This window comes from Phytophthora sojae (assembly GCF_000149755.1).
Source record: "Phytophthora sojae unplaced genomic scaffold PHYSOscaffold_6, whole genome shotgun sequence".
Taxonomy (NCBI): Eukaryota; Oomycota; class Peronosporomycetes; order Peronosporales; family Peronosporaceae; genus Phytophthora; species Phytophthora sojae.
Genome location: NW_009258120.1, coordinates 3,553,033 through 3,575,836, shown reverse-complemented (window position 1 = coordinate 3,575,836; position 22,804 = coordinate 3,553,033). Strand labels below are relative to the sequence as shown.

Sequence of the window (22,804 nt, the reverse complement as noted above, 5' to 3'; positions counted from 1 at the left end):
TCACTAGCAGGCGTTGGTGTCGCGAAGAACCCTCTCTCATCGCGCGGGCCCGTCGCAATGAGACTGTCTTTTAGAAAGCCGTTACAGATAGACTATGTGTCGACCTCGTCCCACGCCTGCAGCACTGAAGCGGCAATATGCCGTCGCTTCTGGGCTGCATCCGTAAAGGTACCGTTTTCAATAACAAACTTAGTGTAGAGATCTCTTAGCCTACCCTTGAAGGGCTTCATAACGGCGATGTCCATGGGCTGGGCTAGTCCCGTCACCCCGGGAGGCACGTAGACCACGCTGGTGTGCGCGTGGTCCACGAGCCGAGTCCGGATAGACTCCATCTTGTGTGTCTTGAGGCTATCAAGCGCCAAGACGCTTGGTCCTCGAATATCGGGGGCCCACACTTTGTCGATCCATTCTTTCATGACCTTCTTGTCGCAATATGCCTTGGCCTGGACCGTATAGTAGCATCTGTCCCAGTCGTACTGCTTGTCCTCCTTCAACTTCTCCAGGACTATCGCACCTGGTGTCCCTGCGAACACGATCATCGGTCACAGCTTATGACCTGTCGCAGAGGCACACAGGAACACCGAGGCTCGGAAGGAGTCAGGCGCCGTCGCTGTAACAGAGATTTAGTCTATAGAATAAAATTAATCCCATTAATCGCATTGATAGACTCACATTGAGTAACATCCACCGTTCGAGCTCCGGCAAACTCAATCATACTGTGTGGGTTCATATCCACGCACACCGAGGTCTGGTCCATGTTGAAGACGTAGTCGTATCTATCTGGCATCCCGATAGGAAAGAACGCAGCGCTTTCAACGTGATGCAGCATTGACTGCGAGAAACGATCAGCAACAATCTAATGAAGAGTTAGTAAAACAGCAATAAAACATCTCTAAAATATGTTTTACCTGCATTTCAGGGCGTGTAACGTGGCCTCGGTGCGTGATCCGTCGGTAAGTAAGTCGGTTGCGGCGTAAGAAACGAAATATGTACATTTTAACCGCGTCGCGGCTTCTTGATTCGACATATTGGGGGTCAAAGTATGCGAGAGCGTAGCGGATACACTCTGTAGTGATGCAGAAGTGTTTAGCCCCTCGCATATGCCTAATCCACCTGAGTAAACTAAGAGCAGCAAACGTTAGAAACCTATTAGGAGCACTCATTGCACAATCTTCGTAGCCGTACCGTTGTTCGTTCTCTGCGGAGATTGCCGCTACCTGAACCTTAATGCCTATAAAGAGGTTTAACGGTCTGCAGCGCCGCCAGCTGCTGCCCCCAACGCCATATTTTTACTCGTGTGACACCGTAAGACTTCACGACGGCCTCGATCGATTCACCGGAGTCGATGCGCTCTAGGGCACGCAGTTTGTCGGCGTTCTTTGTGCTAAACTTCCTGGTCCCCGTCATCGGGGAGATGGTGGAATGAATGGCCCCTCGCTCAGTAAGAAATACCCCCATGTTGGCAGCGGAAAACTTTTTACGAGAGTTTTTACACAACCAAAGTTAACTTTTTACGACGTTACATGATCGCCGCGATTTACGGTACACTACCGGTAGGTTGAAGTTCTGATCTTGAAAAGACGCGCATCGGTCGAAATTAGATGAGTTCGAAAATAGCAGCGTTTGTTTTCATTTCTGTATGACTCTGATTTCCTTGCTAATTTCGAGCTCAAAGCATTTTAGGTTGGTTCTAACACGCCTTCTTTATTCACATCAAACTTTAGACTTGTATGAGCCTAGAACCCCCAGACGTTGTAGCGGGGCTTGAGGTGCTCCCACACACGGCGCAGCATCCAGCCATCACCAGGCGTGATGGTCATCGAGCTGCCGGCCCTCATGATGCAAACAGGGAAGTTAGAGTTGGGCATGTCAGCCTCCTCGTAGAAGTCCGGCAGGCCAAAGCCATGGCCGATCTCGTGGGCGACAATCGTAAGCTGGTCGTTGTCGAGGGCGGCGAGCATGTTCTCGAGGTTGACTTCCTGGCCCCAGTCGTCACCGAAACCACCGTCCAGACCCTGCTTCGGCCAGAGCGAGATGTCCCACACCTGGTCCTGGCACGAACTGGTGTCCGCCCAGGCGCCCGCGGCGTTGTCGTAGAACCGGTAGCAGCTTTGAGGACACTGCGGGACGCCGTCCGAGTCGAGGTCGCCGGCGTAAATCTTGCCGAGGGAGTCGTCGCTCCAGTCGAGCTGCGACTTGTCCTTGACAGCGAAGCCGACGATCTTGACGTCGATCTGGCTGTACGGCCAGCAGTCGTAGCCGACGAGCCACTGGTTCCACGCCTTGTACTGGCGGTTGAGTATGGCCTGGAACTTGGACGCGACGCTCTTGGTGAGCTTGGTGTCGCTGTCCCAGCGCACGCAGTAGTTGAGCGATCCCTTGTTCTTCATGAGGTGGTCGAAGATCCAGTTCTTGTTGGACAGGTCGTTCCAGTTCCACTCGCTCGGCTTGGCGTTGGGTCCGATGCGGTGGTCCAAGTCCAGTCCACGTCCTGGGTCGAGATGTACGCATTGGGGTTGCCCGTGACGCACTTGTTGCTGCCGGAGGTGATGGTGCCGAAGGTGGCGCCACCGGCGGCGCTCGTGGCGTTCGTCTCGGGCGTAGCTGAAACGACGGAGGACGCTGTGAGACCGACGATAGCGGCAGCCGTAAGAAGACGACGGGTGGACGACGAGGAGCTGGAGTTCGACTTCATGGTGTAGCTGGAAGGAGGCGAATTGGAAAGTGATAAATGAACAGAAAGCAGTTGATAGTCATGAGCCTGACCGGTGAGCAACCGTCAGCTGCAAGCTCGTTTGCGACACGAGCACCAGATTATCATCATTGACACATTAAATGCGCAAATTTTGCGTTAAAAGCATCTGGGTGACGACGAATGCCGACCCATCAGCGCGATCAAAAGCTTCCAAGTATGTTGGTCATGGTCAATACACCTCACAATCCGACAGTGAACTGATCATTTTGATCACCTCTAACGATCCATCAGTGCGATCAAAAGCTGACGTCAAGTACATACGTGGTGTATGTTGTTGCAGGTCAATCTATCTCACAATCCGACAATGAACTGATCATTTTGATCCCCTTTAACGATCCTCCGTGATCCACGAGGTCGTTTTTTTAGTCTTCACACGCTTGAGATGAACGAAAAATACATGGCTAAACGTCTAAGTGTACTTATAAGCGTCAAGTGAACCACAATGTGCTGGAAGATAGAGTTGCGAAATCTTCTAGCGTTGCAGCTGGGTTTGCAAGACGAACAGCGAATAAGCATTTGGTCTTCAAATGCGTCCTCAAAGGTTTTGCTACGTAGACGATGCTACGAGACGTCGAGAACTCATGACCATGAACACTGACAGTCACCGCGCCCGGCACAGGTCGCCATGGTACCAACATAAAGTCCCATGCGAGAACCCAGCTACAAGGACTCCAGGTTCATACTCCGACCAAGTTACCACTTTCCAATTCGCCTCCTTCCAGCTACACCATGAAGTCGAACTCCAGCTCCTCGTCGTCCACCCGTCGTCTTCTCACGGCTGCCGCTATCGTCGGTCTCACAGCGTCCTCCGTCGTTTCAGCTACGCCCGAGACGAACGCCACGAGCGCCGCCGGTGGCGCCACCTTCGGCACCATCACCTCCGGCAGCAACAAGTGCGTCACGGGCAACCCCAATGCGTACATCTCGACCCAGGACGTGGACTGGACTTGGACCACCGCATCGGACCCAACGCCAAGCCGAGCGAGTGGAACTGGAACGACCTGTCCAACAAGAACTGGATCTTCGACCACCTCATGAAGAACAAGGGATCGCTCAACTACTGCGTGCGCTGGGACAGCGACACCAAGCTCACCAAGAGCGTCGCGTCCAAGTTCCAGGCCATACTCAACCGCCAGTACAAGGCGTGGAACCAGTGGCTCGTCGGCTACGACTGCTGGCCGTACAGCCAGATCGACGTCAAGATCGTCGGCTTCGCTGTCAAGGACAAGTCGCAGCTCGACTGGAGCGACGACTCCCTCGGCAAGATTTACGCCGGCGACCTCGACTCGGACGGCGTCCCGCAGTGTCCTCAAAGCTGCTACCGGTTCTACGACAACGCCGCGGGCGCCTGGGCGGACACCAGTTCGTGCCAGGACCAGGTGTGGGACATCTCGCTCTGGCCGAAGCAGGGTCTGGACGGTGGTTTCGGTGACGACTGGGGCCAGGAAGTCAACCTCGAGAACATGCTCGCCGCCCTCGACAACGACCAGCTTACGATTGTCGCCCACGAGATCGGCCATGGCTTTGGCCTGCCGGACTTCTACGAGGAGGCTGACATGCCCAACTCTAACTTCCCTGTTTGCATCATGAGGGCCGGCAGCTCGATGACCATCACGCCTGGTGATGGCTGGATGCTGCGCCGTGTGTGGGAGCACCTCAAGCCCCGCTACAACGTCTGGGGGTTCTAGGCTCATACAAGTCTAAAGTTTGATGTGAATAAAGAAGGCGTGTTAGAACCAACCTAAAATGCTTTGAGCTCGAAATTAGCAAGGAAATCAGAGTCATACAGAAATGAAAACAAACGCTGCTATTTTCGAACTCATCTAATTTCGACCGATGCGCGTCTTTTCAAGATCAGAACTTCAACCTACGGTACTGTGGCCTAGTCTCTTCAATACGATTCAACACGTCGGAGGCGATGGAGTCTTTCACCAAGCCACATACTTAAGTACCCACGACGATTAAGGGTGCACATGTCGGAGTGCTGCGGTGAGCGCGCGCTCCAAGGTGTCGGCGGTTCGAGCTCCGCAGCGAGCGCAAAGATGTGTGTGTCACGGTCGGCACAGTACGTCTGACGCGGCACGTCAGTTTTCAAGGGATTTTTGTCGCCAATCCTGTCTTTCCTCTTGGTCTGGCCGTTTCAGCGTGTGAGCTTCTCGAATCCTGCTTTCTTCAAATGCCTCACCAAGTTATTCCCAGGTGCCCACCACGGCCAATCGCAGAATCGGAACGACGCCACGCAACTGTCAGTTATCTACTGATGTTCACCCGGCTGCCCTGCACCCATCTGTAACCGGAAGCCGGCGTGGCTTTGGTTCCACCGCCAAGCAGAAGAAACGCGTTGCCTTTTCGAATCCCGAGCCGGCAAACAAACCATCACCACTGCAAGTTGCTAAAGCGGTTGGCATACAATAAATCAGTGGAGGGGTGTATTACTCAAGACCAAATTCATATGTCCTGCTATCACTAGTCTACTTCGTCGCCCGGCCTGAGGCCTGGTACCTCAAAGGCTGCTGTGTCGACCCTCAGGAGAAGTTGCGCGGCATGGTCTCGTCGCCGTGCGAGGCCACGAGCTTGTCGTAGGCCTTGGCGGCGTCCATGGGCGTCCAGAAGTCGCCGCCCGCGATCACGCGGCCGCCCACCTCGAGCTCGGCGCTGTACTTCCGGATCTTGGCGGCGTTGAAGCGCACGCCCAGGAACTCGTTGGCCGCCTCGTTCTCCGTCTCCGCCACGTGCACGTCCTCCACGTTGCAGCTCTTGGTGATGGCTCGCCGCGCTGACGTTTGCAGTGAGCGCGCAAGGATGACGCCGACAGCGGGCGCCCATCGAGCCGCCAGTCGTCCGAGCGGCACCTGGCTCTGAAGTTGGGCAGCGCGGTGCAGGAGCTGGGAGGAGAGCATGCTGTAGTTCTGGGTGTCGTGTGCGTGTAGCTGTCTGTAGTTGTGATTCTTGTGCTTGGCGTCCAATTGCGTAATGAGCGCAAGTGCGGTGGAGAACGTGTCGGCGGGCCTTCGGAGACCATTTCTCTAGTCGTGGTGCTGCATCCTATCGCCGGGTTGACGCTGGCCGCAGCGCCGCCCGATTTTTCTTCTGGTATCACGTTTTTCTGGTGCAAAAAAGCGCCTATAACGCTTTGTTTTCGGATCTATTTTCGGGATTGCGTCATACAGTAAAGCGTGATTTCGGGGCACTCATCAAGAGATCCACGTTGAAGTGCGCGCTTCTCGGAACCGAATTGGAGCTCTCCTGTTACCCAACAACGTGAGTGCAATTGCTGTCAATGCTGATCGCTGTCTAAGACCGCTGCAATCGAAATATCTCGCTGACGTGGGAACTGCACAGGTATGTGGGCTTCTTCGCAGCAGTCTCAAGGGTGCATCGAGATGACCGACCACCCGTAATCAGACCCCACGCGCGTTCGCCTATCACTCTTCCTTAACGTACATGGAGCTTATTATTGATGACTTTTTTCCAGACATCCACGCGCTACTTGGAACTGTGGAATTGCTGTGACGCGTCTGCAAGTGCGTCGACTAGAGCCACGGCTGGAACGTCGTCTCAGAAGGCGTACCGCCAGCTTCGCTCGGTGGAGTAAGCAAGTGGGGTGTGTCCAGCCCGCCCGAGTCATCCATCACCGCTCTGGTTCGTCCGACCTCGCAAGTATGCGTTAGCGTTTGTTGCCGTCAGTCCATTGTGAAAGCCCCGTTACAATCTTTTCAATGCAATCGATGTTTCCTCTGCTGGACTTGTTGTTTTTGTCCGTTGGCGTGTTGGTTATGATGTATATCAATTATGTGTTTGGATGTCCTGAGAGGCCGCGCCGCACGTATGTATACCAGCGAGTACCTAGCCGTTGTTAGCAGGATAAACGGTGTTGTCGGTATGGTACTGTGCTGCTTGTGCGCGTCGTTCACAAGAGCTAAGACCGTGTTGCGCCGATCTTGGTTATCAAGGGTCGCACATCGATTCCAACTTCAACAACGAGCATACAAACTTCAGTACGATATCGAACATACAAACTTTATGCTTTAGGAGTTATCTGGGCTACAGGGTTATTAGGATTCAAGCTTTGCTAAGTAATCTAATATACCCTACCATCATATCATATGAACATACAAACTTCAGCATATATCTTGTGCCCTCGCAAAAAGTATCCAGCCACCTGTGCTAACCAATGGGCGGTGGCGTGAGCTGCAATGGCCGCAATAGTTTGGCGGTTGCACTAGCACTACGTGCACTGTCACGGCTATTCGAATGTACTGCACACGTAGATGCACAAGGACAGCTTGGGCAGCCCAATAAATAACCCGCCCCCACCACGTGGTGCCCACTACCGTACAGTATCACCTCGCCTCGGCAAACTGCATGACCCGACCGATCAACCAATTGCGTCTCAATAAGGAAACAGTAACGGACGTAGAGAGTAGGGACTAACCCCCTTCACAGGTGTGCCGGATGGAGACATCGAGGGTCGCTCTTGGAGTCAACGCCGGTCAAGGACCAACGCCACATGGCAAAACGGCGCTGGACGACACCTGCACCCCTGGATCTTCTCACAAGCTGGGGGCAAACCTGCCCCTCTCGTACGTACGCCCACTGCGTACGAGATTCTTACACCGACAGCTTGTTTGTCAGCTCGCCTAACGGCAAGCCCCTGTATCTGCACCTGTATGCCTGCCGGTCACGGCCGTGGTGACCCCACGAGCTGCAGCCATTCATCTCTGGTAATCATAGCGGCACACGCGGGCTCGTACAGCAAGGGGTCCGTTCAGCGTGGTCACATGAGTTTGACGTTTGTGTCAGGCTGTCGGGCTGCCCACCCGCCCGCCCGCACGCCTACCTGCCATCCTGCTTACATGTCCGCCCGCGCGCCCGCCCGCGCGCCCTGCTACTGGCTTATTCACTTGCTCATTCTCAAATCTACCCTACAACCACCGAAGCCAACCAACCATACTACCATCCATGTTCAGCCTCAGCTACAGCAAGATCTCCGCCCTGTGCCTCGCCGCGGCCGCGGTCTGCAGCGGCGCACGCGCAGAGACAGAGGTCGCTCAGACGTTGGGCCTACTTGGTGTCCCCGGCGTCGGCATCGGCGCGCCCGGCGGCGTGGGCCCCGCCGTCAGTGTCGGTGTGCCTGGCCTCGCGAGTGTCGGCGTCGGTGTGGGCAACGGCGGCGTGGGCGTCGGTGCGCACGTCGGTGTGGGCTTGCCCGGCGCCGGCTATCCAGCAGGCGCACCCTTGTTTGTATGATGCAGTACCGCTTTTACGGCACACTGCTCAATAAAGGTCGAAGCTCTCGAGCGGTCAGGCCGTTAGCTTCAACCGCCGTCCTCCTCCTCCTCCTCCGTTCTCCTCCTCGCTCTGCATTAGCCCCGCACTCCCCCCCCCCACCTTCTTCAGCATGCCCGCTCCTTCTCCTTCGCAGATCAGGCTGCGCGTGCTTCGGCCGTCCGACAACAACGAGCAGCCCCTCGACCGGCTCTGGACGCAGCCTCCGCCCGACGGAATCTTGCTGGGCAGCGGGTCGGACGCCACTTTCAAGCTGCCGGACGACCCGGAGGTGGACGCAGCTCACGGCACGCTGGAGCGCACCTCCGGCCGCGGCGTGTGGGTCTACAGCGACCACAGCAGCGGCGGGTCCACGCTCAATGGGAAGCTCCCAGTGCACGATGACGCAGTGGTGGTGCACCATGGAGACAGGTTAATACTGGGCCACACGGAGGTCGAGGTGAGTTTTGAGAGGGTGGACAAGACGGAGGGAGGGCCGGAAGATGGGGAGCAACAACAAGAGGAAGAAGGAGAAGTACAGGATAAGGAGAAGAACGTCGTCACCAATCAGGAGACGGAACCTCTGAGTGCTCGGAGCATTGCAAGGATGGCGAGACGGCGAGCGTCGACGCCCTGGGGATCGGCGGTGTCGGTGTCCAAGGCTCAGCCAGCCAAGCAACGACTGCCGAGGATCGAGACGTCAGGACTTGGATTCGTCGAGCCTGGATCATTTGGTGACGGGCAGCCGGTTGCCGCCCCGCCGGAGTATACGGCGTCGCCTGTTCCTGGCACGAGGTGGAGGAGGAAGAGGAACTCTATCGCAACTACGACGTTGATGGCAGCTATGAGGTCCCCGTCGCCGCCCCTGGATCAGCACGGACACCCGAATTCCTTCCACAGGTCCCGGACTCGGTTCGTTCAGGGGTCAGAGCCATCGCTGCTGGACACGGAAACTGCACGGAAAATTGCACGACCGCCGCCACTGGAGTACTCGAGCTCTCCGTCTGTGTCGCCGTCGTCTTTAGCGGGACGACAGCGGCACAATCTCTTCCAGCAGCCGCCGACTAGTGTCCCTACTCCAGGTTCAGGATTGATTGCAGGAGTGCCGCCGCCGCCTTTCAGCGCAGGAGCTCGACCGACCTCCCGACGTGATGATCTTCGTATTCAGGTGTCCAAGAAGATGGCGGCCGCTGCCCCAGCGACGGCTGGAAACGCCGCCGTGCCCCGTGTCGTACCGAAGGTGCTGGAGTTTCAAGCGCCGGCGTCGCCCGTGGCGCAGAGAGACATTCTCAAGCAACAGGAGTCGTTGCAGACGATCTTGCAGCACAAGTTCGAGGAGGAGCAACTGCTCAAGCAGCAACAGGAGGAATGGATGAAGCAGCATCTGATACCAGTCGCGGAACATCCTCCTGGGTCGTCCACACCGACTCCACCACTGTCCCCTATCAAAGGCGACAAGAAGAATACAGCAGACATCGATCTGGACGATTTCCCTGTTCAAGCCCCGGTACTTTTGCGCACGCTCTCACTTGGAATCAGCGAGCAGCGGACGATACGACCGAGTCCACGACTCACAGCCGCCATTCGAGCTTCTCGAGCTCGCCTCAACAGTTTTGAAGAGAAACCTGTTGAAATGAAGCACCGCGATGGCAAGGGGCTTCGGAAAACAGCAGCGCTCGTGCTGGGTCAGGCTATTAAGCCGAAGGTCAGCAGCCCTGTCAAGCAGAACGAGCTCCGCACCTCGGACGAAAGTGTGTCATCCACAGCAACGACGATCGTCACTTGTCATCGCCGCGTCACAACCTCGGTACGTCCACGCAAATGCTGCTGGTTGTCTACCTCTATTAACCCTTACCTTTGCTGTGGAGTAGCTCTCTTCGGAGTCTGTTAGTTCTGTCGATCTCTGCGATTTTGTAGGATACGAGGAGGAGGAAGACGACGCAGACGCGGTCACGTCGTACACAACCCCCGACTTGTACGGCTCAGCGGAGCTGCTTCGTCGTTCGCGTGAGGATTCCACACTTCTGTACGACGCCAACCGCAACAGCAGCGGCGATGCCAGCTCCCTGTATGGAACACTGTCTCCACCACTGTCCACTACCACGTCAAGTTGTTCGCCTTCCAACGCAGCTGATACGCGTCTTGGGTCGCCTCGCCGACGAAGAACCGATACTCCGGACTCGTCCAGCTCAAGCAGCAACCAGCTCCTCAACGAAAGCCCCGTCCCGAGTCTCGACAAGTCGCTTCCTCTGGGCTCGCGGGTGTGGAGCCCCCGAGGTGGACACTTCGACCCGCAGTCTCCGTACAAGTCGACTGCGGCGTTCAAGAACAACCAGCAACCCCCTCCTCCGCTCCAGAAGCTCCGTCGACCAGCTCCAGAGCCCGAGGACGCAGAAGACCGTGATGGCGCGTCGGAACTCCAGCAGCGACAGCCGTTTCGAAGACGTGCATCCTTCCGCCGCCACTCGCTGACGCCGCTGTCGGGTATCCCGTCGTTCTCTGACAGCAAGAGTCAAAGCTGAGAAGTATTTCGTGAAAATGTTTCTGAAGAGAGAGGAGTGCAACGTGCCTACAGTAAAGTAAGCAAGAAGGACTGTTTGTGAATGAACGTGGAGATAGCATGGGCATGGCAAAACCGTGGCTAACCATTGGATGCAATACAGCTTGCAACTTACAAGCTGCGACAAGGCAAGCATGACTCATGAACTCGACTCAGTTGCTGTAGAGCGCGGATTATGAACGCCTTGAGATCGTGTTCTACGTCGAGTCAACCTGGTCGGTCACACGGACTAAGGCCGCCTTGGTCCGCGGCTTGATTACCAGTACATGTAAAGTCAGGCAACGCGAAGTTGGACGAGCAGCTTTCGCACTGTTGTACAAGCTTCCACTCCACTCCACACTACTTAGTATACATGTACTGTGTACTCGGATACATTTGAGTCTTTGACGCTGTTTCCAGCATGGATTTCCTTCGCGCTTGAATCAATTGCCAGTGGCAATTGATGTTGCAATTCGCCAGCCGCCAGCCGCGACTCCGCCGTTGGGATCACGAATACAGTACAGTGTATCACGTCATGGTCAGCTTACCGCAGATGGAATTGCCTCTGTGAACATGAAACACCGCACCAGACCTTGCAGTGTTGGTTCGCAGCTTGAAGTGCAGCAGATGCCCCCAGGTGCCATGACAAACGAAGCAGCGAAACGCGTGGAATGGGGGCACACGAACCAGAGATCGACGGAGCAGCAAAACTTTGGGCCCGACCGACACTACCGTACTGTATTGCTATATACCAACGCACAGCAAGTCTAGCGAGTATTGTACTTCGAAGTTTAGTGTTTTTAGGGGGAAGCGCATGCGTGCATGTCCTCTGCGGGACCATTTTTCCCTAGGAGCATGAAGAGGAGGAGTCAGTGTCGAGTGGAGCTTGGGGGAGATTGAGATTGAGAAGGAGATCCCCGGAGCACGAGCAGCTCAACAATCCTCAACAAGCGGAGGAGGTGGGTTGGTTTGTGTGCAGTTTCTGCTGTGTCTCGGCGCGCATAGACGGCATTCGAGGAAGGCGACTCGGATGGGGACTCGGGTCTGTTACGCGCCTTTGATCGAACTGGATTGGCTCCAGCTGGTCCGGCGGACACGGCTATCCTACACCCTGGGCCGCTTTGCACAGCTCCGCTCCAGTCTTTGATCCTCCAACAGCACAACCGCTCGAGTCGCTCGCTGCACCGAGAGAGGAGAGGACAAACTTCGGCGCCGCTACAGTACGAGGCCCATTTTTCAGGTTCAGGGCGGGGACGAGCAGGTTTCATCGAATATCGGAGCTCTAGAGGCGGATCGGAGACCTTCACAATGACAGGGGCGAGCAGATGGCGGGGCCGCATGCTCGCGCTTCTAGCGGCGATACAGGTGGCGACGGCACTCTCTCAATCTTCGTCGGACTCGTCGGGCAGTGGCAGCAGCGCCGAGAGTTTGGCGGCGCTCAAGACGCAGCGGCAGGAATGTCTCGCGTCTCCTCCCACGCAGGTCACGTTAACGCAGAGCGCGTCGTCGTCCAGCGCGGCCTACGTCATCTACAAGGACTGCGCCATCTTGACCATCCGCGCCGACACGCAGAGCGACGGCACCAAGTCCATGGACGCCTCCGGACAGAGGATCGAGGTCGTCGAGAGCTTCCCCCAAGTCAACTCGCTGTAAGTGTCTCGCTGGGATAAACGAGGCTGGTGGTCGGGTGATTTAGTGGGCATGCTTGGATGTGTGAACAGGGATTTATCGGGCAACAGCATCGTCGTGGTCGAGGAATCGGACGGCAACTCCATCTCGACGCTGTACGGGGTGATAGGTTTTGGACTTTCGCAGTGTATAGGAAATGCTGACTTATTTGTATTTGTTGCGTAGGGATTTATCCGACAACGGCATCCGAGACATGGGCAACATTTCACTTCCTGACAGCGTCACAGTCCTGTAAGCTCGTGATCATCCTGCCACATCGTTTTACTGCAGAAGTCTGACTTATGTTTTGGCTTGTGGACATAGGAATCTGGATGACAACGATCTGACCGGACTATCGGACGGCGACATCCCCAACACCGTGACATCCATTTCAATCCGCAACAACAGCATCACGTCGCTGCAGACCTTCGCAGTGAGCGACCAGGCGCAGTACATCGACCTGAGCGACAACTCGATGCCGAAGCTCTCGAGCTGGCAGATGCCCGACACTCTGCAGTCTTTCCGGTGCCAGGACTGCGAGATCAAGATGATCGCCGGCGTGGTCTTCCCGACGGACATGTCGCTCTCGACTCTGGACCTCACAGGCAGCAACATCGAGTACTTCGAGGTGGCCAACTCCAGCGTCGCAGTGCTGGAGACTGTGGACGATCTCGTGGTCACCACGATCGGGTCCAACTGCAGCGACAGCCACGCTGTAGAACTGGTGGCTCGCTCGATGAGCCTGTGCGTGCTCACGGACGGATATTTCGACGCCAAGTACCTGGTGGGCGGGTCGAGCTCTTCCAGTGACCAAAGCGGAGGCGGTAACCCCACGTTCGCAGGAGGAGGCAGCAGCAGCAGCGGCTTCAGTAACTGGATGATGCTGGCCATGATCTGCCTCGGAGCGATGATGGCCTGCGTGCTCGGCGGCGCCGTCTTCATCATCTACCGCCGCCGCCAAAAGGCTCGGGACGAGGAGCTCAAGGAGGCCGAGAATCTCGAGTTCGACCCGGACGCGTCGTCGTCCTCCAAGGCCACTAAGTACATTCCCGGCTACTTGTCAGGCATGTCAAGCACTGGCCGTACAAACTCCGTGCCCGAAGGACTAATGAGCGCCTCGACGGCCAACTTCGTCATGAACGACATCCGCACAGACGACGAGATTCAACAGTGCCGACTGCTGCAGGAGGAGGTCGTGCGCGGCAAGCTGCTGGCCAAGGGCGGCTACGGCGCCGTGTACATGGCCACGTTCCAGAACGAGAAGGTGGTGACCAAGCAGCTTCTGCCCGAGCGCGCGCGCGACAAGCGCTACCTGGCCGGCTTCATGGAGGAGGTGCGCATCTGCTCGACGCTGGACCACCCCAAGATCGTGCGCTTCATCGGCGTGACCTGGAGTACGATGCTGGACATCAGCATGGTCATGGAGTACATGCCGCGCGGGGACCTGAGCACCATGCTGCAGAAGCAGCTCCAACGTGAGACCCGCGACGAGTTCGCGCGTGACGGCTACAGTTGGTTCCACTCAGTGGGCGAGGGCGACAACATGAAGTGCAAGTCTCTCATCGCGCTGGACGTGGCCGAAGCGCTGGTATACCTGCACTCGTTCGAGAGTCCGATCATCCACCGCGACTTGAAGCCCAAGAACGTGCTGCTGAGCGAGAAGTGGGAGGCCAAGCTCACGGACTTTGGCATCAGTAGGGAGCTGGACGAAGACCAGACCATGACGGCGGAGATCGGTACTGTGTCCTGGATCGCCCCCGAGGTTCTCAAGGGCGAGCACTACTCGGAGAAGGCCGACGTGTACTCGTTTGGTGTCATCTTGACGGAGCTGGACACCTGTCGCCGCCCGTACTCGCTGGGCATCCCGGGCGAGAGCAACCGCGGCGGCAACAACAAGACATCCAACACCCGCATTGCCGTGCTGGTGAGCGCCGGATCTCTGAGACCCGAGGTGCACACAGATTGTCCACGCAGTGTGCGCAACCTGGTGGACAAGTGCCTGGCCTTCGACCCGGAGGACCGACCGTCCGCTCTACAGATTCACTACGAGCTGCGCAACCTGGAGCTGGAAGAGGAGGAGCTGGTCGCGTCGGCGAGGCGCATGACGAGGACGCAGTCCAAGGCCAGCAGCATGGGCCACTCGGGCCATCGACCCTTTCGTCCGTCGTCGTAAACGAACTGTCGGGGATTGATGCTCGAGCTCGAGACCTGAGAATGCAAGTTATTTAATAAGGAGTTTGCCATTCAACTGCTTGTCTCGTGGTTCTTGTCACCATTTAGAGAGAGAGATCCGGTCGAATGGGGCTGAGCGATGCGGTAGACTATGGACTGGATGTCCCCTTGGTAAACGACCGGGGTAGGCATCTTTCGTCCAGCTGTACACATAGCGCTTGCCTACACTCCAAGGCCGGTGCTCTCGCTCTTGAGCTTGAGCCTACCGATTCGAGCAAAGTGTTGCGTGGGGCTTTGTGAACATTGCGAGGTGCGACGTCGGCTGGAAACCCCGCGCGTTGCATGGCTCCGCCTGGTGTCGCTGGTCTTGGGGTTTCCACCGTAGAAAGCGGTCCGATGTAACAATCCGCAAATCGCATGGACCGGCCTCAAGAGAGCGCTTTCGGATGGGGAGCGGACTGTGTTTCCGGTCGGTCGCGCGTGCATCAAAAGCCGAGCGGGGCCTTCACTTTAGTTTGCTAGAGCGGGCGCCGCAGGACGTACCGAATGAGACGGACACGTCTGCAGCAGCGCCCACTGGCGGCGCTGTGCGCCATCTCGGCCGTCCTCGTGGGTCCGAGCGTGGCGCGCGTGTTCCAGACCAACGCGTGCGTGAAACCAGCGCCGACGCTCGCCACCCTGCGACGGAGCGACAACACGCCGTCCAACGCCGAGGTCGTGTACTCCAACTGCTCCGTCGTCAAGATCAGCTCCTCGTCCAGCAACGGAACCACGTCTGTCGACGCCAGCGGCTTGGAGATTCAGGCCATCGCCAGCTTCCCGGACGTGACCACGCTGCAGCTCTCCGGGAACGAGGTCACCACTATCTATGAGGACAGCGAGGCCACTGTCAAGACACTGTATGCTGCTACCGTGGGGCTTTTTTGCTGTTCGATCGAGCTGCTAACCGTTGTGTGGTACTTTGAGCAGGGACTTGTCGTCGAATGGGCTCAGCAGTGTCGACGCGCTATCGTTCCCCAGCAGTGTAACCACGCTGTACGTACTCGTAGGCTGCGTTTGGTGCTAGCTCTGGACTAATTCGTGTTGGTCTTTGATAGGATTCTGGACGGGAACTCCATCGTTAGCCTCGATAGTGGGGAGATCCCGGACACCGTGTCGACCTTGTCGCTGCAGAACAACGGCATCACTGCATTAACCTCCTTCACGTTCAGCGATAAGCTGGCAACGCTGGACACGAGCAAGAACACGATTCAAGACTTGTCCAAGTGGGAGATGCCGACGCAACTGCAGGCCTATTCGTGTCAGAACTGCGGCGTAACCAAGCTGTCAGGTATGACGCTGCCATCGGGCGGAACGTTGACCGCGCTCGACCTCTCAGGCAGCACCGTGGACTCGTTCGAGATCGCGCACTCGTCGGAGCCGCTGGTTGCGGGGCTTGGGTCGTTTAAACTCGTCGTCTCGAGCTCCAGTTGCAGCGACTCGAGTGCTACCAAGGAGGTGGTGCAGAGTGTGACGGTCTGCGTGCTGCCTGACGCCGTTTACAACAGCAAATATGTGATCCCCGGGACTGTGCGAGATTCAAGTGGAGCCCTTCCACCACCGCCTAATGGCTCGCAGGATATCGGTACTTCCGCTTCCACTAGCTTGTCGTCTTCGGGTTGGATGTTGGTAGCGATGATCTCAGGTGCCGCTCTCCTTCTCGTGCTCATTGGAGGTGCCGTGGGTTATCTCGTGTTCCGTCACCGTCGGACGAACGAGAAGTTTAAGGACTACACGGCGGATAGAACCTCTGGATTCCGGTCTGTGGACGATATCGTCCCCAGCAACAACCCGACCGCGCACACGTTCTTCGACAGGACACTGAATACGAACATGATGGAGGTGGAAATGCAGTCAGAGATGGAGGATACGATCGTGAGCACCAAGCGCCGAGGCATGAACAGCACTGTGAGCTCGACCACCTCGTCCAACATGACGCGCGTGATCTCAGCCAGGCATTTAGACAACGACATCCGCACGGATCAGGAGATGCGGCACTTCCGACTCATGCACGAGGAAGTCATTCGTGGCAAGCTGATAGCGAAGGGCGGCTACGGCGCGGTGTATAAGGCCACCTTCCGCGACAAGGAGGTGGTCACCAAGCAGCTTCTACCCGAGCGCGCGCGCGACCCGCGGATGCTCAACGACTTCATGGACGAGATCCGCACGTGCTCCTCGCTGGATCATCCGAAGATCGTCACGTTCATCGGCTTCACCTTCAGCTCGCTCATGGACCTGTCCGCCGTGTTCGAGTACATGCCCAACGGCGACCTCGCCACGCTCATGCAGAAGCAGCTCAAGCGCGAGACGCGGGACCCATCGGTTCGCAGCTCGTACGGCTGGTTCCGCTCGAATAAAACCGAAAGAGGAGGCCTCAAGTGCAAGTCGCTGCTCGCTCTAGACATCGCAGAGGCGCTCGTCTACCTCCACTCGTTCGAGAGCCCCATGATCCACCGCGACCTCAAGCCCAACAACGTCCTCCTCAGCGAGCGGTGGGAGGCCAAGTTGACGGACTTTGGCGTCAGTCGCGAGCTCACGGAGGACCAGACCATGACGGCCGAGATCGGAACCATCTCGTGGATTGCCCCTGAAGTATTGAGGGGCGAACGGTACTCGGAGAAGGCCGACGTGTACTCGTTCGGCGTGATCCTGACCGAGCTTGACACCTGTCGACGCCCGTACTCCGAGGGCATCCCGAACGACGACAACCGCGGGGGCAACGTCAAGCACACGAACGCGCGCATCGCCGTGCTGGTGAGCGCCGGTTCATTGCGGCCGTCGCTGAGTCCGGACTGCCCCAACAGCGTCCGCGACCTGGTGGACAAGTGCCTGGACTCGGACCCGGCCAACCGCCCGTCGGCGCTGCAGCTCCACTACGAGCTGCGCAACCTCGAGCTGGCGCTGGACGACCTGGCCATCACGGGGCGGATGTCCAACCCCATGCCTCGAAACAACTGCAGAGCGCCGCGTCGGACGCCCCACACACATCGGTCCGAGCGGGGACGCAAACCCCCGCCAATGGTGCACCTCGTCGAGGACGATGACATTGCCATCCTGTCTGCGGAGCGCCGAGACTACGTCAAGTATTATGTGTGATGATCGATGAGTGGAGTCAAAGGAGGAGAGAGGAGAGCACTGTAACAACTGAGAGAAATAGTCAACTACCTTAGCTTATTGAGATGGCGCGAAGTTTAGCCGGTCGATATCGATATACATGTACAAGTTGAAGTGAAGTGGGACGGTGTGGCGTCCGTCGAGCAGGACGAGATCACTGATCGATACACCACGTACCTTGCCTCAGCAAACGATGGCTGCAGCTGTTGGTCCGTGTGGGATATGATCACTTCGTTGTCCCCATCGTGACTGCACTGCACGCATGGTCGGTCGTTACCAGCGGGCACGAGCTCTTTTACCCATCGGGACTGGACTGCCGGCCGCAGTCTCCGATATTCCCCCACCTCCGTCCACAGGCTCCGAAACGACCCCCACTAGTAACATGAGGCTGTGGGCGTTGGCGTTGACGGCGGCGTGTGCAATGGCAGCGCTGCCTCGAGGTCAGCCAGCGTCGACTTGTCCGGAGTCGGGCATTGCACCGCCGTCAGAAGTCACTTTAGCAGCAGCAGCCGATGGCGCGGACGACGTGGCCATCCTCGTCAAAGACGCGGACTGCGATGAAGTCACGATCGAAGCCACGAGCTCCGAGAACCCGGGCGAGTACCGGATCAACGCCAGCTACGTCGACATTGAGGTCGTCGAGAGCTACCCGGCCGTCGCGAGTCTGTACGTTGAGATGTCATTGACGGGGGAGGGAGGAGTCTGTGTATTGATCCTGTGGTGCTGCTGGTGGTAGATGCCTGTGGAACAACAAGATCAAGACGTTCAAGGCCGTGGGGACGTCCGTGACGGAAATGTGCGTGGGTTGAGTAGACTTTGAGTAGGCTGGGTAGAATAATGCTGACGGGTGTATATATTGGTGCAGAGATATCACGAGCAACCAGTTGACGTCGCTGGATGGCTTGGAGTTCCCCTCGAGCGTGTTGATGCTGTACGTGGCCTAGGAACTGGTGAAAGGTTTTTCGCTAGTTATCTGATGGGGAGGCGTAGATTTGCTCATGGGATTGTGTGCATCTTGACTCGTTCTTTCGGTGGCAGGACGCTGGATCTGAACGCGCTCACTTCCACGAAGGCTTCAGACTTTCCTGAGAACCTGCAGAAGCTCTACCTGCGCAAGAACTCGATCGACTCGCTGGCCAAGTTCCGCTTCTCGTCCTCTCTCCAGTATTTGTATCTCAACGGGAACCAGCAGCTCGCGACGCTGGAAGGCGCAGTGTTCCCCGACAGTCTGCAATACCTGTGCGGTTGAGCTGTTACATGTTCGATCCTGGTTGCTGTTTCACTGACGCTGTTGCCCACTGACGAACAGAGAGTGCAGCGACTGTCGTGTTACCGAGATCGTGGGCGTCACCTTCCCTTCCAGCCTCAAAAAGCTGTACGGACTTCACAGCATCGTGTCGAATTGTCTTCAAGTGAACTAACACTCCGTTTGCATTGGACTATCAGGACAGTAGGCGGAACAACCGTGACTAGCTTCATCATCCGCGAGTCCGATGTCGACGTACTAAAGAGCGCGCAGCTCAGCCTCACGGTGAGCCTGGATTCCGACGCTTGCTCGAGCGTATCCGGTACCGTCACGGACATCTCGGACAGCATTTCAGCCTGTGTGCTCGACGGTGAGGACGAACCATCCATCCTCAATGCTTTACGAGCTTATCGTTGACTATTTCTACTATGCACAGACACGTCGTTCTCGAGCCTGTACCCCATTACCAGCAGCGATGACTCTGGATCCACGACCGAAACCAGGTCCACATCAGGCTCCAGCACCGCATCCGGTACCAACGAAGGCAGCGGCACCAGCACTGGGAGTACAGCAACCCAAAACTCTGGCGAATCAGGAACTACCGTCGTCACGATCAATGAAGGATCAAGCTCCAACGTGGGGTTGATCGCCGGTGTAGCTGCAGCCGCTGTCGTTGTGGTGCTCGCGATCATCGGGTTTATCCTGTATCGGCGACGTCGGCAAAGACGCCAACAAGGAGACTCCAAGGGTGATGGTTTCCTGGCTCTAGACTCGAGCAAAATGGGCGAAACAGGCTCCGACACACGCACGGTCTCGATCCCTCCTTCGTCTGGCAGCGGCTACCTCAGCAACGACGTTCGGAACGACGAGGACTTGATTCCGTACCGCCTGCCTATTGAAGACGTCGTCATCCAGAAGGAGCTCGCAAGCGGAGGCTTCGGTGTCGTGCATCTCGCTCAGCTGTACGGCCAGCGCGTGGTCGTCAAGCAGATCCTGCCCAAGGCCATGTCCAAAGACCTCCTGCGTCGATTCATGGACGAGATCCGCTTGTTCGCGCGCATGGACCACCCCAAGATCGTGCACTTCATCGGCTTGGCGTGGACGAATCTCATGGATCTGTCGCTCATCGTCGAGTACATGCCAAGGGGGGACTTGACCACGCTGCTGAGGCAGAAACGCAGTGAAGAGGGCAGTCGTCGGACCTTTTCGTGGGTCGGGGAGAGCTCCCGACCTCGAAGTAAAGTCGATATCGCATTGGATACAGCGGAGGCATTGGTGTACATGCACTCGTTCGACCCGACGATCATCCACCGCGACATCAAGTCCCGCAACGTGCTACTGAACCACGCGTGGGAAGCCAAGCTCAGCGACTTTGGCATCTCCCGAGAAACGTCCGACGAGTCGACGATGACTGGGGGCATGGGCACCACCGCCTGGATCGCGCCGGAAGTTCTGCAGGGCGAGCGGTACTCGGAACGCGCCGACATCTTCTCGTTCGGCATCCTGCTGAGCGAGATGGACACGTGCGGCCACCCGTACAACAGCAACCGGTCCGAGGAGAACGCGCTCACGGACGCCAAGATCGCGCTGTTGGTGAGCACGGACGCCATCAAGCCCACGATCGAGGACGACTGTCCGCCGGAGATCCGCGACTTGATCCTCCAGTGCGTCTCGTTCAACGCCGACGAGCGGCCGACAGCCGTCGCGCTGCACTATCAGCTGCGGAGCATCGCCAACGCGTGCCAGGACGTGGTGATGATGTAAATATCTGCACAAGTAGAACTGGGAAATGGCTCGACCTGCCTACGCCAACTAAATGCAGGAACAGTTTTGACTGAGTGAGGGCTATTGGTCCGCCCCATTGACTACGGAGCAGGCAACGTGGATTTGATTTCGCTGGTTCAGATCGGCCCGGCTCATCCACTTGAACGTCACCCCGAGGAGCCGGTCGCGCGCTGAAACTCTCCACTTCCGTAGCAAGTTGCACCGCCACACAGTGTGTCATGTGTCGTGCGTGCCTTCGAGAGTGTCCGCCACTTCACCTAGGTGCACAATGCAGAAGCGTCCGGACAGCTCCGTCGGATATAAAGCCACGTGACGCCGGCTGCAGCCATCGCAGCCTGCTGCAGGAATGGTACGAGTGAGCGCCAGCAGCCTTGCAATGCTGCTGGCGCACACTGCCAGTGTGCCTCTAAATGAGATGGCTACACTCTCTGGCGAAATTCGGTAAAGTCTGTCACGTGCAGGCGACAGGCGCAAGGCATACAAACCCCAAGCAAAACACGTTCAGCACGCGCGTCGAACGTGCGTAGAACGGTGCTGCCACACAATCTGCACTCCATATTTACTGCACCGCACAGTCGCCATAACGGTTTGGCCTCAACGCCATTCGACCTCGCCTTGCTTGGGCCGCAGGTATTCACTCGATGCGGGTCTTTCCGTCCGTGGAGCCGCCGTCCATGGCGCCGATGTGGAGCAAGATGCGCGAAATCCGCGCGCTGGTCACCAAGCAGCAGCAGCGTCATCAGAAGAAGGACCAGTCGCAGCAGCGCTTCTCGGCCTCCACGCGGCGCAAGAGCTCGGCGCAGGACGCGGCCAAGCGCTTCAGCAGCGCCATGAGCTACCTGGCGGCCGTGAGCGTCAAAACTGGGCGCCGGTCGTCCGTGGCCAGGCCTTCTTTTGTGTCGGAGCTCGAGCACGCCACGGACATCGGCGAGTTCGAGCTGCTGGACGTCTTGGGAAGAGGCACCTTCGGCACGGTGCAACTGGCGCGGCACCTGGACACGGGCGCCACGGTGGCCGTCAAGACGCTGGCGAGGCGCTTGGTGCACGAGCTGCACCAGGAGAAGAACATCATGCGGGAGCAGAGCGTGCACTTGGGGCTGGCGCACCCGTTCGTGGCCAAGCTCTATGCCACGTTCCAGGACAACGACGCGCTGTACTTCGTGCTGGAGTTCTGTCCTGGAGGCGAGATCTACAGTTTGGTGTACACACACGACGACGGCCACTTGGAGGAGGGTGAGGACTGCGAAGACTCGGAGGGAGAAGAGGAAGGCAGGAGGTCAAGCAGACAGGTGGAGGAGGAACCGGAGGATGCAGTGACGACCATGTCGGAATCGGATGAGGAGCAGTGCAGACAGAGGAGAGGAGGCAGCGTGGCCATGGGGCGCAACAGCTTGACGCTGGAGAACTTCCTGTTCAAGCAGAAGCTGCGGAGCTCGCACGGAGGACTGCACGAAAAATACGCAGCATTTTACGCGGCGTGTATCGTGTCCGCGCTCGAACACTTGCACGGTAAAGGGGTGCTGTATCGGGATTTAAAGCTGGAGAACCTCGTGCTGGATGCGGAGGGATACCCGAAGCTCATTGACTTTGGGTTGTCCAAGCCGAACGCAACGCGGACGTCTGAACGCAGCTCGACGATGTGCGGAAGTGCGGAGTATATGGCACCCGAGATTCTGCAGCACAAGCCGTACGACCAGCGAGTGGATTTATGGGCGTTTGGTATTCTACTGTACGAGATGTTGTTCGGTACGACGCCATTCTACCACTCGAACAATCGCGAACAAGGGCGCCGCATCATCTCGGCGCCTGTGGAGTTTCCGGACGGGTATGAGCAAGGACACGCCAACGTTTGTTCCCTTATCCGTAAGTTGCTGGAAAAGGACCCAGCGCTTCGACTTGCGTCGTTTGGCGAGGTGCGGAAGACGACCTTCTTCCGCAGCTACTTCCCGTCGACGCAGGGCTGGCAGCAGCTCGAGGCACGGCAGGTGGAGCCTCCATTTGTTCCGAGACTGGACGGCCCCTTCGACACCAGTCTCTTTGTGCGCGTTCAGGAGGAGGAGGAGCTAGACTACGGCAGCGACGCCGATTCGGATTTCGGGTACTAGAAACCCAGGCTGCATAGTGCAGAGATTTTGTGAACTCGCCGCAGCGCGAGTAGTAGTGTAGAGAGAGTCAAGTAGTGGTAGTATATTTATTGCGATTCAGTAAAACCATCCAT

The 22,804-nt window shown here is 57.3% G+C and overlaps 9 protein-coding genes across 9 annotated transcripts; 6 read left to right on the top strand and 3 right to left on the bottom strand.

The window, feature by feature from the left end:
• Positions 1–92: 92 nt before the first annotated feature.
• PHYSODRAFT_335704 (hypothetical protein) lies at positions 93–539 on the bottom strand (the record flags this gene model as incomplete). The annotated part of the gene is made up of 1 exon (XM_009533159.1): positions 93–539. The coding sequence occupies one exon, from the start codon at positions 537–539 to the stop codon at positions 93–95; it is 447 nt and encodes a 148-aa protein (XP_009531454.1).
• A 1,197-nt stretch (positions 540–1,736) lies between these two features.
• PHYSODRAFT_256101 (neutral zinc metallopeptidase, Zn-binding site) lies at positions 1,737–2,695 on the bottom strand (the record flags this gene model as incomplete). Its single annotated transcript, XM_009533158.1, has 2 exons — positions 1,737–2,491; positions 2,572–2,695. 2 exons carry the CDS (start codon positions 2,693–2,695, stop codon positions 1,737–1,739), a joined length of 879 nt encoding a protein of 292 aa, XP_009531453.1.
• Positions 2,696–3,484: 789 nt separating this feature from the next.
• On the top strand, positions 3,485–4,498 carry PHYSODRAFT_347118 (hypothetical protein; the record flags this gene model as incomplete). Its single annotated transcript, XM_009533157.1, has 2 exons — positions 3,485–3,691; positions 3,733–4,498. The coding sequence occupies 2 exons, from the start codon at positions 3,485–3,487 to the stop codon at positions 4,441–4,443; spliced, it is 918 nt and encodes a 305-aa protein (XP_009531452.1). The 3' UTR covers positions 4,444–4,498.
• A 782-nt stretch (positions 4,499–5,280) lies between these two features.
• Positions 5,281–5,655, bottom strand: PHYSODRAFT_303338 (hypothetical protein; the record flags this gene model as incomplete). The annotated part of the gene is made up of 1 exon (XM_009533156.1): positions 5,281–5,655. The coding sequence occupies one exon, from the start codon at positions 5,653–5,655 to the stop codon at positions 5,281–5,283; it is 375 nt and encodes a 124-aa protein (XP_009531451.1).
• A 2,501-nt stretch (positions 5,656–8,156) lies between these two features.
• Positions 8,157–10,545, top strand: PHYSODRAFT_513538 (hypothetical protein; the record flags this gene model as incomplete). Its single annotated transcript, XM_009533155.1, has 2 exons — positions 8,157–9,830; positions 9,895–10,545. The coding sequence occupies 2 exons, from the start codon at positions 8,157–8,159 to the stop codon at positions 10,543–10,545; spliced, it is 2,325 nt and encodes a 774-aa protein (XP_009531450.1).
• A 1,355-nt stretch (positions 10,546–11,900) lies between these two features.
• PHYSODRAFT_335699 (hypothetical protein) lies at positions 11,901–14,403 on the top strand (the record flags this gene model as incomplete). Its single annotated transcript, XM_009533154.1, has 4 exons — positions 11,901–12,211; positions 12,284–12,346; positions 12,417–12,482; positions 12,555–14,403. 4 exons carry the CDS (start codon positions 11,901–11,903, stop codon positions 14,401–14,403), a joined length of 2,289 nt encoding a protein of 762 aa, XP_009531449.1.
• A 436-nt stretch (positions 14,404–14,839) lies between these two features.
• PHYSODRAFT_562449 (hypothetical protein) lies at positions 14,840–17,537 on the top strand (the record flags this gene model as incomplete). The annotated part of the gene is made up of 3 exons (XM_009533153.1): positions 14,840–15,301; positions 15,372–15,437; positions 15,500–17,537. Exons 1-3 carry the CDS (start codon positions 14,949–14,951, stop codon positions 17,535–17,537), a joined length of 2,457 nt encoding a protein of 818 aa, XP_009531448.1. The 5' UTR covers positions 14,840–14,948.
• A 400-nt stretch (positions 17,538–17,937) lies between these two features.
• On the top strand, positions 17,938–20,565 carry PHYSODRAFT_512254 (hypothetical protein; the record flags this gene model as incomplete). The annotated part of the gene is made up of 7 exons (XM_009533152.1): positions 17,938–18,221; positions 18,292–18,351; positions 18,421–18,486; positions 18,594–18,794; positions 18,865–18,930; positions 19,002–19,171; positions 19,238–20,565. 7 exons carry the CDS (start codon positions 17,938–17,940, stop codon positions 20,563–20,565), a joined length of 2,175 nt encoding a protein of 724 aa, XP_009531447.1.
• Positions 20,566–21,227: 662 nt separating this feature from the next.
• On the top strand, positions 21,228–22,691 carry PHYSODRAFT_512503 (hypothetical protein; the record flags this gene model as incomplete). The annotated part of the gene is made up of 1 exon (XM_009533151.1): positions 21,228–22,691. The coding sequence occupies one exon, from the start codon at positions 21,228–21,230 to the stop codon at positions 22,689–22,691; it is 1,464 nt and encodes a 487-aa protein (XP_009531446.1).
• Positions 22,692–22,804: the final 113 nt, after the last annotated feature.